Source organism: Phycomyces blakesleeanus (genome assembly GCF_001638985.1).
Source record: "Phycomyces blakesleeanus NRRL 1555(-) unplaced genomic scaffold PHYBLscaffold_22, whole genome shotgun sequence".
Lineage (NCBI taxonomy): Eukaryota > Fungi > Mucoromycota > Mucoromycetes > Mucorales > Phycomycetaceae > Phycomyces > Phycomyces blakesleeanus.
The window spans coordinates 175141-189912 of NW_017265155.1; the positions used below are offsets into that span (position 1 = coordinate 175141).

Sequence of the window (14772 nt, forward strand, 5' to 3'; positions counted from 1 at the left end):
TGAGGTGACTCTAAGATGAACTCCATTTGCATAGACATGTTGTCAGTTTCTGGGGTGATGACTGCAGATGAAGACGGTTCTCTCAAGTTTACACTGCTAATATTGGAGTAAGTTCAAAACTGGCTGTATTTTTTTAGAATTTCTATAATATAAAAGATTACTAACTTTCTTCTCAAAAGAATTCTTTCATATTACTCAGTTTCCTTTGATTGACATTTATTAAAATGTCTTCTAAAGGCATTTAACGTCTCGTATATCTTTGGCTTTGAGCAAACAGTGCATACAAGTTCTCTGTTTGCAGTAGAATTGATGCTGAGAAATTTATTTCTCTTTGTGGAAAAAGTGTTCTGCATGTTCAAAATATTGAAGTGCAAGAGGTAGAAAATGCTAATTAATTCCATGCCCACAATATCCTTAATTATGCTAAAAGAAGACTGCTAAAAACAGTCCTACTTGAGAAGATACCAGATAATTTTCTTTGTTTACTTGCATTCTTTTCTTTTCTTTTATGTTTTCATTACTGTAAAGTAAGTCCAAAGTGTAATCTAATCAAAAGTTATTCTTTACTACATTTAAAGCACTCAAGTAAGTACACTACATAATATGTAGCTTTTTAATTAATATTAATTCAAGATTTTTAATAGATTAATAATTAGATTGCAATATAGAAATGTAATAAAAAATTACTTGAAGATTTTTTAAAATATTTGTTAAGACTTATAAGGTATGTACTCAAAATATAACTGAACCAACTATGATCTTCACTCTAATTGTTGTGGTGGTTGAAGTTGAAGAAGTTTTTAAGAGGAAGAATTGAAGATTTGAAATTAGGAACGAAGATTCGTGAGAACTTGTGTAGGTTTTGTTTATTGAGAAAGATTTTGTATCAAAGTTTGACGAGGTTCCTACACTGAACTACTACTGCTATTTATATTGTTTTGGATTGGGAAAATTATATGACTGGGGTCAGGTAATCGATCCTATCTGAGCCTTAATCAGAGCAACGTGATCTTGGGATAATTAATGTATGATTAATTATATAAATGTGTGTAGTCCCAATGAAGTATTAACATCGAAAGTAAATGTGTTTATGAGTTATAATTATGCTTATAATAATCCACTGATGTATCCCATATTATGGTGATATCATCATATGAAATATAATCACTATCATGCATGCTAAACCTGTGTGTTAAATAATAAAGTAATCAGTAGACACCTTTGACTGGAATAGCTGAGGCCTTATATTATTTCCTTCAGACTTATTCTCAATTACAGCAGTAGTCAATACTCATTTACAACACTAATGATCATGCCAATATTTAGGTAAACTGATCATAATATGTTTGTATCTATCCAATATCAAGATAATTTCAATGCTTTTTATTAGCAAATAACATTTTAATAATTTATTTTTTTTCTTTCATAGTTAGTTTTCCTATATCTAGTGTTGTGTTGGTTGAAGTTGAAGAAGTTTTAAGAAGCAGAATTAAAGATTTGAGATGAGGAACAAAGATTCATGAGAACTTGTGTAGGGTTTGTTTATTGAGAAAGATTTGGTATCAAAATTTGACGAGGTTCCTACACTGAACTACTACTGCTATTTATATTATTTTGGATTGGGAAAATTATATGACTGGGGTCAGGTAATCGATCCTATCTGAGCCTTAATCAGAGCAACATGATCTTGGGATAATTAATGTATGATTAATTATATAAATGTGTGTAGTCCCAATGAAGTATTAACATCGAAAGTAAATGTGTTTACAAGTTATAATTATATTTATAATAATCCACTGATGTATCCCATATTATGGTAATATCATCATATGAAATATAATCACTATCATGCATGCTAAACCTGTATGTTAAATAATAAAGTAATTGATAGACACCTTTGACTGGAATAGCTGAGGCCTTATATTAGGGTGTTTCAGCAGTTTTAGATGTTTAGATTTTACTTTTGCAGTGATTTAATACAATGACCAATGACAGCTAATATCTAAAAAATCAATTGAGTGCCCTTAACAATTACTTATAATATAGAACTTACTATATTAGGATATTTTAGATAAAGATATCTATAGATGAAGATATCTATAGATGAAGGCATCTACAGATATAGAAATTGAGCTTTAACATTACTTTCAGATGCTATATTATTAAATAGATGTATTCTATATAAAATCCTAATTTAAATAAATTAATAAACATAACTGTAAAATACACCTTTCTTACCCTTACATTTCTAATTTAAAATATAAGCACCAAGAACTATATGTCTATATATATATAAAGTATACGTCTTTACAAATATATCATGTACTCATATAAGATTATGTAGCCATCACCAGAAGAAGAACATTCAAACGCTGGGATAACAATAATGGTGATAAGCCATCATCCATCCAGATTCTCATTAATTGGCTTACTGATGTAAGCAACTACTCTTGCTGGAAAGATGGTGATTCTAGTGGTAAAACAAAAGAGGTTCTTTGCTCGGAAATCAGAGAAATCATGGTCGAAAATGGTATTACCAACCGGAGTAATGGTGACATTCGCAGCAAGATTCAGTACTTGCATGATAAGTTTAAGGATGCCACCAACTTTCTAAATGGAACTGGGCAAGGCATTCTGAATGATATTGATGAAAGTGGCAAAACTCTAGAGGAAGCTGCAAAGACACTTGAAGGTATACTTGTATGCTCAATTTATATATCAATAAAAGAGGGGCTTCTAATAAATAATAAATTTTCATTATGGCTGTTAGAGAAAGTAAAGCAAAAATGCACTTACTACTATGACCTTAAGTGTGTAATGCTTCATAAACCATCAGTTAACCTGCCATTTCCAATGACAAGTGGTGACCCAATTGATGTCTCTGGGGTGTACAAAGAGGCTTGTAGTCATGAAGAAGTTGATGCTGAAGATGAAGTAGAATTTGACGCAGAAGTTCAAGATAATGAATAATTGGACAAGACACTTCCAGTCTACCATCTGTCTGCCATGTCTTCCGGTTCCCAAAAACCTTCCAAGTGGGCCAGACAAACGATTGATGCAAGCATCTCAGAGATTGTAGAAGAGTCTGTCAAGCTGAATTGTATTCACGTTGAGCTGATGCAGAAGAAGTTTGAAGCTGAAGCCGAGGTTAATGAAAGACAGCTTTGCCACCAGGAGATTGTGCATGAAGACAGAATGATAATGGAGGAGAGGCAGCTGAACATTAAAGCAAAGTGGGTAGAGAATGAAGCAAAGCAGTTAGAAAATGATTGTATTCAAAGCAAGCTTCAATACATTGCTAAGTTGGAGAGTTTAGAACTTTCCAAAGAGTATATATTGAAAAAGTTGGATATAAAACTTTAATAAAACATATTATATACTAGACAATCAAGTTATGTAAGAGTAAAAATGCGTTTGAGGTTTATTGTTCCAAGATAATGTGCTTTATTCTTTCCCTCTTATCTTTACCCAATTCTACTTTATATAAGTTTTCTCTATGCTCATTATCATTCTTATCCTCACTATCATTCTCATCAGTATCATCATAAGAAAGTCCCCGGAGGTTGGTATCACCACGTTTCAATAAAAGGTTGTGTAGGATACAGCAATATCTAATCTATATCCCAATCTTAGCCACATCGTATTTGTTTTTCACCAAGATCCATAAGCTTTTCAAGGATTGGAACCTCCCTTTTAGAATACCAATGCAATGTTCAATCTTGACCTGTGCATTGACATGCTTGTAGTTAAATTGCTTGTTTTCTGCTGATATCAATCCATTTTGCGGCTTCTTATAGGTAGATATAATGATATGACTCGGTGCATATGCTAAATCCCCCAACAGGTATTGATCCCCAGAAAAATATTGGCCAGGATTTCTTGCCATATGTGTATTTGCAAATACATGAGCATCATGGGAGCACCCTGGCCATCCAGTATGACAATATCTTATAACCTTTTCGTCATCACATATAATGGTTGCTGAAATACAGTAATGAGACTTTCAACTGTAAAAGTCTTCTCCTTTCCAGGTTGGCTTATATTCTAGGCCAATCAAGATTCCGTCTACAAAGCCCAGGCAAGAAAGAAAGCATGTTGTCTCTTCAATTCTTCTACTGATATTGCTACGGTCTAACTGATCAGGCCAAACCACAGTGCTAGTCTCTAATGACATTATGACAGTGAGAAATCTTTCTGTATAGCAGCAAACTGATCCTTCTATGCAATGAGATATATATAAGTATCAAGGTATGTACACTGCATATAATAGTTGAGAAACAGTAAAAGTTATCACTGATACACATTGATTGTGCAGTGCAACCCACAGAAGCACCATTTCCATGTGTACCTAGCCGCTCTAAGACCACCATCATCTGAATCATTGGTTCTGGCTGCTTCTTGCGGGGATCACTTTTGAAAACCCAATGGCTCTTTATCATTCTAAGTATTGCATGGAAAGAGTATTTATTCATGCGGAATTCCTGTCTGAATCGGTCATCATATAATTGATATAAAAGCCAGTCTATTCTGCTTGGAGCTCGTTGAATACGGAGTCTTGGGGAAAGGTATCTGTTTTCAAGCACAATCTGATACATTAAAAGTTCAGAGATGTCCTTAACGATATTTAATATGGATGTATTCAGAGAAAGCTGTCTTTCGATAAGCTTTTTGAGAATCTTCTCTTTCAGATCTCTGAGAATAATCTGTCTATCATTTAATGTAGGCATTCTGAATAAGAGGTCAAGTTGTTAAAAGAAAACGTAGGGAAGAAACAGAGAAAACATAGAGAACATAATCAATTATGCTTAAATTTGTTTGTTAAAAAATTAAATTCTGCAATCTCTAAACCTCAATCTATAAACAACTAATGATAGTGCCTAGTTGTTTATAGATTGAAAATATCTCAAATTTAGATTACTGATATCCAATCATTTAATAAATTAAATCACTGTAAAAGTAAAATCTAAACATCTAAAACTGCTAAAACACCCTATTATTTTATTTAGACTTATTCTCAATTACAGCAGTAGTCAATACTCATTTACAACATCTGGCTTTTAGAATATTCAAAGTATTGTTCTATTCTATGTATGCTATTGTTATATAATAGCTACTATTGCAGAGATTCAATTATTGTAGAATAGCTACTATTTTATAGGATGCATAATTTTAAGATTATTATTTTTTGAAATCAATAAAATATTTTTTAAAACAATTTCTTTTCCATAATTTCACCCTCATCATCCAACCTCCCATATTTTCTGCTTTTGATAAATCACTTTTTGAAAAAGTTCTGTGTTTCCTTGTTCTGTATAAGAAAATTTAGCGCGGTCAACTTTATTTCAAAAAACAGCAGCTGGTCTTTAAAAAAACCAGTAGATGTTTAGGTGTAGATTAAGTAAATTTCCAAATTTGTGAAAATATTGTAACTCCGATGTTTTTCTTCCTTTTAAAGCTATCTGCTGAAGATTTATTGACTATCTAAGCTTTTAAAGCTAAATCTTAGCCTCTGAATTCTTAAAGACATATTTACTTCACATTTTTTAAGTTCTATAGCATAAAATATAGAAGGAGGCCCTTGGCTAACATGTAATATAATGTCAATCAGAAATGTAAATTAGTTCTTTGTAAAACTTATTATATTTGACATGATATCAATTATTAGTGTGGTATTTCAGATACCAAACAATAGAAAAAATAATAAATTTGATAATAGAGACGTATAGAAATACTTTGAAACTGTATATAAGTTGTCCTTTATTCATAAATAAAAAGTGTTTCTTTTTATAAGAAAACACAATCTGCTCTTGTCATTATGTCTTAGTTTCTTAAGACTTTCTTTCTTTAATATATTTGATTATTAGAGTGTATTTACTGCTTAACTAGTGTCAGTGTTACAATTGTGACATCAAGTCATAAATCATACTTCTTTAGCTCTTAGCTATTCTTTTCTCTTTTACCCTAAAGCTTTAGGACTTTTTACTAAATTAACTCCATATCAATCTGACACAGTTTACCTGGCAGTATGATATAATTATCTTAACAATCTTTAAGATATTATCTACAGTACTAACTGTAATAATTATTGGGCTAATTACTTAATCATTTATATATATTTTATACTGACAAGATGATAGCTACTACGCTATCCCAATATGAGTATGTTCTTATATGTGATAAATCCAACATCCAAGTGTCTGGATCACCACAAGTACTATGATATTGATGAATACATATATATATATTAATTGATTCTTTTAATCAAAGAGTATTAACCTGCTTTGTATTAATATTGTTATGTCTGATTTCTACTTTTGAAAAAACAGAAGACAGATTATCTGCAATTCTCAAAATCTATCAAGATCTCTAATGAGCATGTGGGCAATCTTGACAACTAAATTGTACTTGACGCATATATTTTTCTGTCCATTCTTCTCAAGTTACTTACTTTTGTCAACTTTGCTGATTCGTATTTTATTAATACAAGCCTTGATAGTTATTAAGTATGTTTTTTTAAAGACGTTTGATAATTTAGATCTTGTAAAAAAATGAAATTAAAAAAGACTTACAAAATAAAAAAACAACAATGTATTAAAAAGTAGACACCGTCATTACTTTTTGGTGGCAAAAACTTCTTTAATTTCAGATTAAAAATATAAGTAATCTGTAGATCATGTTTGTCTCTTTCCCAGTTTTGTAGTCTGATAAGCAGTTTCATATACTATATTTATCTAAAATAACCTTCTGGCTTAAAAGTAGAACAGTTATATTTGAATATCAGCTTCTGAGCACTAAAATAGATTTAACACATACTAAACTTAGTAAGTCTGTGTCAGACTTTTCTAAGTTACAAGTTTTGGGCAGAAAGTTATGAGTATCAAAAAATACCCGAATTTTTTTCCACAGTGTAAGTCACAGAATCAATACCACTGGAGATTGTCAAGTTTATAACTAGTTTTTAAATAGAAAATAAAGATGTTTTTTATTAATTATATTTTTTGACTATTTGTATAAAATGATATTTTATTTTTAGCTAAAAGAATAGCTATAATAATATGTCTTAGATACTTATTGACTAGTAATATTTCCTACAAGTATATTCACTATATTAAACATCTAAAACATATATGAAAGACCAATTGGCAAAATCAAAATCTTTTATCCTAAAAAGTCAATTATTACTGATTGCCTGTAACTTCCAATTTTGGTTACCAATATCAACTCTGACATAAAAAGGTTTCACTACAGCAAGATGAATGGCAGTTGGGCCGAAAGTAGGCACATAACTGCTATTTTTTTTTAGTTGAAACCTACTAAAATCTCTGCTATTTGTTGTAGAATAATAATATCATTGGTAGAAATTTAAAAAAGTAACATGAAAACACTTTTTTTGTTGCTGTACAATATTTTCAATAATGTAAAAAATGTTTGTAAGCTGTAATGACCACTTTGAATACTAAAATATATGTTTTATTGAATATCAAGGATGTCAATAATTATTAAGATTGTTGTGGTGGTTGAAGTTGAAGAAGTTTTTAAGAGGAAGAATTGAAGATTTGAGATTAGGAACGAAGATTTGTGAGAACTTGTGTAGGTTTTGTTTATTGAGAAAAGATTTTGTATCAAAGTTTGACGAGGTTCCTACACTAAACTACTACTGCTATTTATATTATTTTGGATTGGGAAAATTATATGACTGGGGTCAGGTAATCGATCCTATCTGAGCCTTAATCAGAGCAACATGATCTTGGGATAATTAATGTATGATTAATTATATAAATGTGTGTAGTCCCAATGAAGTATTAACATCGAAAGTAAATGTGTTTACAAGTTATAATTATGCTTATAATAATCCACTGATATATCCCATATTATGGTGATATCATCATATGAAATATAATCACTATCATGCATGCTAAACCTGTGTGTTAAATAATAAAATAATCGGTAGACACCTTTGACTGGAATAGCTGAGGCCTTATATTATTTCCTTCAGACTTATTCTCAATTACAGCAGTAGTCAATACTCATTTACAACAAAGATTAATAATTTTTAGAATGTGTGAACAAAATAGTAACATAACTACCATTTTTTATTTTTTAAACTATGTTCTTTTTTTTTTAGATATTCTTTTCATCTTGATGAATTGGCAACTTGATTTTATTTAAATTGCATAATGGCATATAAAGCATGTAGAAAATGAAGAGAAAAGCATAAGGTGTATAGAGAATAGAAAAAAACGAAGTATATAAAGAAGAAAAGAAAGACAGGGCATATAGAGATTAAAAAAAACATAAGATATAAAGAGAATTAAAAAAAGAATATAAGATATAAGAAGGATATAAAAAATATAAAAGATATAAAGATATAGAGCATATAGAAAAATAAGATCAAAATAAAAAGAATTACAGAATGAAAAGATTGCCTTTAATAATGTATATGTTGTTGTTAAAGATATAATAGGGCGCAATTACATAAAACTGGTTTCCATTTGGTGGGTATTAGATCAGACCAACTTGATGACAAATGTCATTTATGTGGTGATCCAGACACTCGGATGTTGGATTTATCACATATAAGAACATATTCATATTGGGATAGCGTAGTAGCTATCATCTTGTCAGTATAAAATATATATAAACGATTAAGTAATCAGCCCAATAATTATTACAGTTAGTACTGTAGATAATATCTTAAAGATTGTTAAGATAATTATATCATACTGCCGGGTAAACTGTGTCAGATCGATATGGAGCTAATTTAGTAGGAAGTCCTAAAGCTCTAGTATAAAAGAGAAAAGAATAGCTAAGAGCTAAAGAAGTACGATTTATGACTTGATGTCATAATTGTAACACCGACACTAGTTAAGCAGTAAATACACTCTAATAACCAAATATAGTAAAGGAAGAAAGCCTTAAGAAACTAAGACGTAATGACAAGAGCAGATTGTGTTTTCTTATAAAAAGGGACACTTTTTATTTATGAATAAAGACAACTTATATACAGTCTCAAAGTATTTCTATACGTCTCGATTATCAAATATTTTATTTTTCTATTGTTTCGTACCTGAAATACCACAATTTACACTTATAACGGCATAAGTTGGTTGCATTTGGTGATCTAGTGTGTGAGTGCTTTGTGACCGTTGTTTGACAATAGATACTGATCAGGCATGGCAAGTTATATCATATTTCTTTATGACCTCTACAAAAGCAAGAAAGTGTGGGAAGCCATGGAAATCTACATGTTGAAAGTAGAACTGTACTGTACTGACGAGCCAGCTGTGAACAATTATATTATGTCTGCTAAAATAAATAAATAAATAGAATATAAGCAACTTTTGACCGTATATCAAAAAATATTATATTCACTTTCTATAGGGGCAAGTAAACATCACGTAATGGTTGCCACGGCTGGTCTCGTTTTTCTTTCTTTGGTACATGCATAAGGAATATACAGTCGAGTCTATCCACAGACATGCAGCTACAACAACAACAGAGTCACCAAACTTGTGGCCAGTCAAGCCTGTTGTTCTCCGGTAGTATTTTAATAAAGCTTCCTTCACACTAGGGCCGCCTACACCTTCCACCAAATCATTGTTCAAATTAACAAACTGATGAAATGGCTCCCACAACTGCGCACCACTAGGATCATTAGGAAGGTCCATGTAGCTCTCTCTTCCATACAGCTTTAGCCGAATGAGGTTGATTTTATCACAGATGCTGATTGCCATGCTGGTATAATTGTGAATTGCAAATTGCTTGACAAGAAAACTGGCGTTTTGGCCACCCTTTGATTTGGATTTTATTAATTTTGAGAAGATGCCAATTACTCTCTCTATTGAGTGAGTGGAGTAGCATTGCAAGGAGCCTTGCTGCTTGATGTTATAGGGTATACGGACCAGGTAATGTTGCACTGGTCAGAAAACACTACGAGACAGAGTATTATTCTGGACTTGTTGGTATAAAAACGAGTGCCAGTTCTTGAAGTATCTATTATTAATATTTAAAAAATAGTAATAATCAGCTATTTGTAATGATAATATATGGGACGTATAATAACTTACGACTGTTGTATCCAACATAATCATAGATTCAAATAGAGCGCACAGACAATAAGACAAAGACATATTGAATAAGCGACCAGTATCAATTATACATTATTTCTCACACTATCATTAAATAAAGAATATACCAATAACAAGGTCACACACCTTAGTCAACATCACTAATCACTCAAACAAGAGCGTGGGTAATAACTTAACAATATATTATCTATGATATAAGAAAACAGACATCACATGATATACTCATATCATTATCCTAAATACACACGCAATGTCTATATAAACTCACATAGCAAATAGCAATAGAAGATCATCTCTCTTTTCATCAATAAACAAAGTCTCACCGTACTTCTCATCTGCACTTTGTTTTTCTTTCTTTTCTAAAAATATAACACTGGCATCCTAATAATAATAACAAATAGTTCATAAACAATACATTGATATTTATAGTAGTTTTACTGCTCTTCAGGCCATTGACCAAAGGTCACACTTAGCATGCCAGTGTGTGGCAAAATATGCCACAAATTTGACGTGGCCAGCAAATCTGGAAACAAATTCCTCGTATTGCTAGTTAAATGCCTCCTTACTTCTGGCATGCATCAGCAAGTTGAGAGCCACCCGATCTGCATCCTGTTCACGCTTGCTTTTGTGGGTGGCTCCAGTAATTTTTACCTACAGTATTAGTTAAATATAAATAATTATTAGTAATATTTAAGAATAAGTATATTAACATAATTTACATCTTTTTTGATGTGCATCTCCCGTGCTCTCTTAATGTGCCAGTGGCACAAAAGGACCTGGACAGATTGGCCAAAGACTTCCTCCAAGGCACCAATCTCAACTGGGCTGCAGTCAATCATCCCGCACTTGACACGCAGGCTACAGTTGGATTTAACCCAATTGAGCCATTGCAACAAGGTTGTGATAAACTCTGCGTTTGTTACAAAGAAGCAAACAGGAACACCCTTGTTGGTAACGTTGCTTCTCACAACTATCATATACAGATACGAGTGCTTGCTAGAATCTACCAAAGATTTACAGGTCTTGTGAGTTGAGTCAATGCACTACTCATCCGCTGACTCGAGAATCTGTTGAACAGTTAGTAATATTTTATTTTAAATGATTATTAAATTAAATAATATACCTTCTTCTGTCAAGGAGAGATCCACGAAACAAGGTATGGCTCATTACCTTCATGGAAGACAATGTGAACCAGGTAGTTCTTTTCTTTTCCAAGAACTCAATCCATTGCTCAACGCTTGTCTTGTCAATGGCATTTTGTCTTAAAAGGTTGTTCAGACGTGCATTGATGACGTTTTGAACATCATAATAGTTAATGCGAAGAGACATTGGGAAGCTGACAATATCAATACCTCCTTCGAGCTATAACACAATTAAGTTAGTAATTAAGATAAAAGAAAACAAATTTATTAACTCATCCAAGTGCTGAGGGTTGATTTGAAGCAAAGTTTTGATTGCCTTCCAATTCATGTTGTTGTCTACATGGGAGACAATCCACTGCTTGACCTCAGATGGGAGTCTTGACCACACCATCTCTTGAACCTTTTCAGACTGGTGGGTTACATGCTGCTACAGGTAATCTACCTGGACACTCCCATCATGCAAGGTTTTCTTGGTAATCTTGGCTTTGCAGCCATCCTTGATGGATTCAGTTCGAACCCTCTTTGCTTTTGGCTTTCCAGCCATTTCTTGAACCTTGGTCTTCTTGAGGAAGCCTTGGTGGTCACAGACAAAGTATACAGCTGATACAACGTCTCTAGGACTAGCTGTACCAGTAGCCTGGGAAAAGTGAGTGTTGGTTACATTCCAGTTGGAATTTCTCTTGGCCGAGTTTTCAAACCAAACAGTAAATTTCTTTTCATCAGCAAAAGTCTTGGTGACTTTGGGATTGGCCATCTTGTAATCTGGGGCGATTTGGATCATATGATCATCATTAATGTCATTGATGGATAATCGGGTGTGGTTGGAGTTGCTCATTATGAGTACAAAGGTTTTGAATACAGGGGAAAGTGTAAGTGAAGGAAAAGATGTACCTGAAATAATAAAAACAATAATAATAACAAAAAATGCCAAACCAAAAAAAATCTGGTGAGTCCAAGAAATGTAAGACTGCTTCCAGTTTTGAGATTTTAAACTTATTGGGATTTTCAGTCGTCGGCTTTCATATAAGAAAAGCCTTTTCCAATCTTCAATGTCAGCTTTGTATAATCCCTCAGAAGGACCATTGTCTCTGCGATTTTTTCCATGGCAGCAAACTCTTTGGCTCCAATTGTTTTCTTATTAACCCACTGGTCCATCATTCTCTTTGGCATCCCCAGGAATAAATTATGCATGGGATCAATGATCGTTCCACGTACTAGATCAAAGTATACAAGGCGTTGCAACTGCGACCATTGAACACCATATTCAACCTCCAGCTGGTGCCTTTCTGAGGGTGTACTCGCACTCTTCCACTCCTTAGCATGCAACCTGTTCTCTACACCATTACGAATATTCCAAAGAGATTAATCAAATCCACTGAAGTCCACCTGATTTGTGTTGGGCAATCTGGGGAACTGGGTTGTACACTTGTAGCACACACATGTACTATTGTGGGCTGTAAATCCACTTGTTTTCTTGGCAGCAGAGATGTCACACGCAACCATCAGCAAGGCAGCACAGACATTAGCACCAGAAGGGCACTCGTAGGTTGGGACTTGCATTCCAACATACAACTGTTTCATCTCGTCTACCATGGGCTTGAGATAGTTATTTATCTCCTCGCATCTTGGCTCCTTGGGACCAGGCATCAAACCAACCAGAATTGTGTTCTCAGGCTTGAACCATACCTCTCGAGACAGATTATTTACAGCTAAGTAAATTGCACCAGAAGAGTAACTAACTCCATCAAACGGCTGGAACCAGTCTATGTTGAGTGTCAACATCAATGAGCGAGGACAAGCAACAAATGAGACATCACTTGCATCCTTCAGCTCTTTCCATATTGCTCCATTGTATATGTCGCACATAGTATTGACAATCTTAAGCTCTGTGTTCCAGTGACAGATTTGCTCTTCAAAACCAGAACAAAGGAAAAGAACAGACAAAGCTTGCTTAAGGGACTGGTACAAGTATGCTCACTTTGATACCAGTGCACCTGAAGTTGACTCTTTCATCAACTTACAACCACAAGGAGAGCGTGCACCAACATTTGTGAAAGCACAATGGGGAGATATGGACATGTTTTCTTCATAGATGCAATGGCAGTTTGGACATGACACAAATCGCTTGATGCCTTTGGTGATAGACGAAAAGCCAGTCATTTTATGTAGCCCAGCCAGACTTTCAGGAAGTTGGAAATATTGTCCATAAATCTTCAAGAGCTTGTTGATGAACTCAATCAAGATAACAGAACCCTTATTGACCACGTAACAAGATGCAAACAGTACTGTAAAAGTAGCAATAAATCTGTGCACTGGATTCTTGGGCATACCAGAAACAGCAAAAGGGTCTTTTTTTTAGTTTTTTTTTTTATGTATTTAAAACTGACTCTCATTGTTAAACTCTTCGACATAAATCTTGGCAGTGTCTTCTTCACCATTGTCATCACTGTCATTGTCATCGGTTGTGTTAGACTCATCACCATTGTAGTCATTACCAACAAAGATGTCATTGTCAAACATTGAGATGGCATCCGAAATAGGTGAGTTGGCCTGACCATCCATTGCTTCCACAGAATTTGATTGATATGTCAGGATTACTACAAATATGGAATATAATAGTTTATTATTCGTTTTTCTTCTGCTTTTCAAATAAAAAATGTCTTACTTTCAGTATCTACTTCCATGCTTCTCTTTTCAGCTATGTTTTTTAAAATAATAAAAAATAAAAATAAAAGTGACTATTACTCGGTGGACAGATAACAGCACTGAATAAATTATACAACTCTTGAATATCTTAGTACCTTCAAATCTAGCTCTTTTATTATGATGCTGAGCAGTACATCTCAATACTCGGGAAACTTCTTGATTATTATTATTGCATCTGGTGCAGTGACAATCAGTGTTGTGCATTTGAATAGAAGGAAACATAGTGTATGTATTTTGAATTATAAAATAAAAAAGGAAACAAGAGTGCTACAAATATTTCATTTGATACAGTTTTATAGTAAACCAAAACGTATTTTTTTTATTTTTTTTATTTAAGCCAATAGAATACATCAAAACTACACCCCCAACTTGATGAAAAAAAACTGCTGAGATGAAAAAAAGTCCTGACATATCCACTATGATCCAACAACCTGGACAATATGTTAATTGTCCTTATTTTTTCAGTGTACTAGCTCATTTAATCTAGCAGAATATATCATTTGACAAAGTAGAATAGCAAGTGCAGTCGTGGTTGGCAAAGAGAAATGAGATTGGATCTTGTTGCAGAAATGTACTCTCTCCCCTAAATTAATTACTACAGCAATCAATTGGATCTGAGTATGCTTCTCATAGATAAATATATATATATATACTATTGACATCTCTTAGCTTGAAATATGCTGTTGATTATATCTGGAAGTATATAAACTGAAAGAGAAATTGAAATTTACTATTCTTCACCAGCCTAATATCAAGTGATCCTACTTCACATAATCTGAAGAGTCTACAGTCACCTTCTTCTTGAAGCTAGTTGTTTTTATTCTCAATTTATTTAT

At 33.1% G+C, this 14772-nt stretch overlaps 4 protein-coding genes across 4 annotated transcripts; 1 reads left to right on the forward strand and 3 right to left on the reverse strand.

Annotated features, from left to right (window-relative positions):
• Positions 1 to 1848: 1848 nt before the first annotated feature.
• Positions 1849 to 3363, forward strand: PHYBLDRAFT_172420 (hypothetical protein; the record flags this gene model as incomplete). Its single annotated transcript, XM_018436795.1, has 4 exons — positions 1849 to 1867; positions 2345 to 2692; positions 2771 to 2952; positions 2980 to 3363. 4 exons carry the CDS (start codon positions 1849 to 1851, stop codon positions 3361 to 3363), a joined length of 933 nt encoding a protein of 310 aa, XP_018287204.1.
• Positions 3364 to 3616: 253 nt separating this feature from the next.
• PHYBLDRAFT_116486 (hypothetical protein) lies at positions 3617 to 3886 on the reverse strand (the record flags this gene model as incomplete). Its single annotated transcript, XM_018428522.1, has 1 exon — positions 3617 to 3886. One exon carries the CDS (start codon positions 3884 to 3886, stop codon positions 3617 to 3619), a length of 270 nt encoding a protein of 89 aa, XP_018287205.1.
• A 271-nt stretch (positions 3887 to 4157) lies between these two features.
• PHYBLDRAFT_172421 (hypothetical protein) lies at positions 4158 to 4727 on the reverse strand (the record flags this gene model as incomplete). Its single annotated transcript, XM_018436796.1, has 1 exon — positions 4158 to 4727. The coding sequence occupies one exon, from the start codon at positions 4725 to 4727 to the stop codon at positions 4158 to 4160; it is 570 nt and encodes a 189-aa protein (XP_018287206.1).
• Positions 4728 to 9167: 4440 nt separating this feature from the next.
• On the reverse strand, positions 9168 to 14158 carry PHYBLDRAFT_172422 (hypothetical protein; the record flags this gene model as incomplete). The annotated part of the gene is made up of 15 exons (XM_018436797.1): positions 9168 to 9282; positions 9373 to 9791; positions 9899 to 9993; positions 10068 to 10069; positions 10357 to 10461; positions 10527 to 10611; positions 10655 to 10739; positions 10808 to 11091; positions 11148 to 11155; positions 11212 to 11450; positions 11673 to 12121; positions 13252 to 13578; positions 13618 to 13827; positions 13896 to 13928; positions 14032 to 14158. 15 exons carry the CDS (start codon positions 14156 to 14158, stop codon positions 9168 to 9170), a joined length of 2583 nt encoding a protein of 860 aa, XP_018287207.1.
• Between the last annotated feature and the right edge of the window lie 614 nt (positions 14159 to 14772).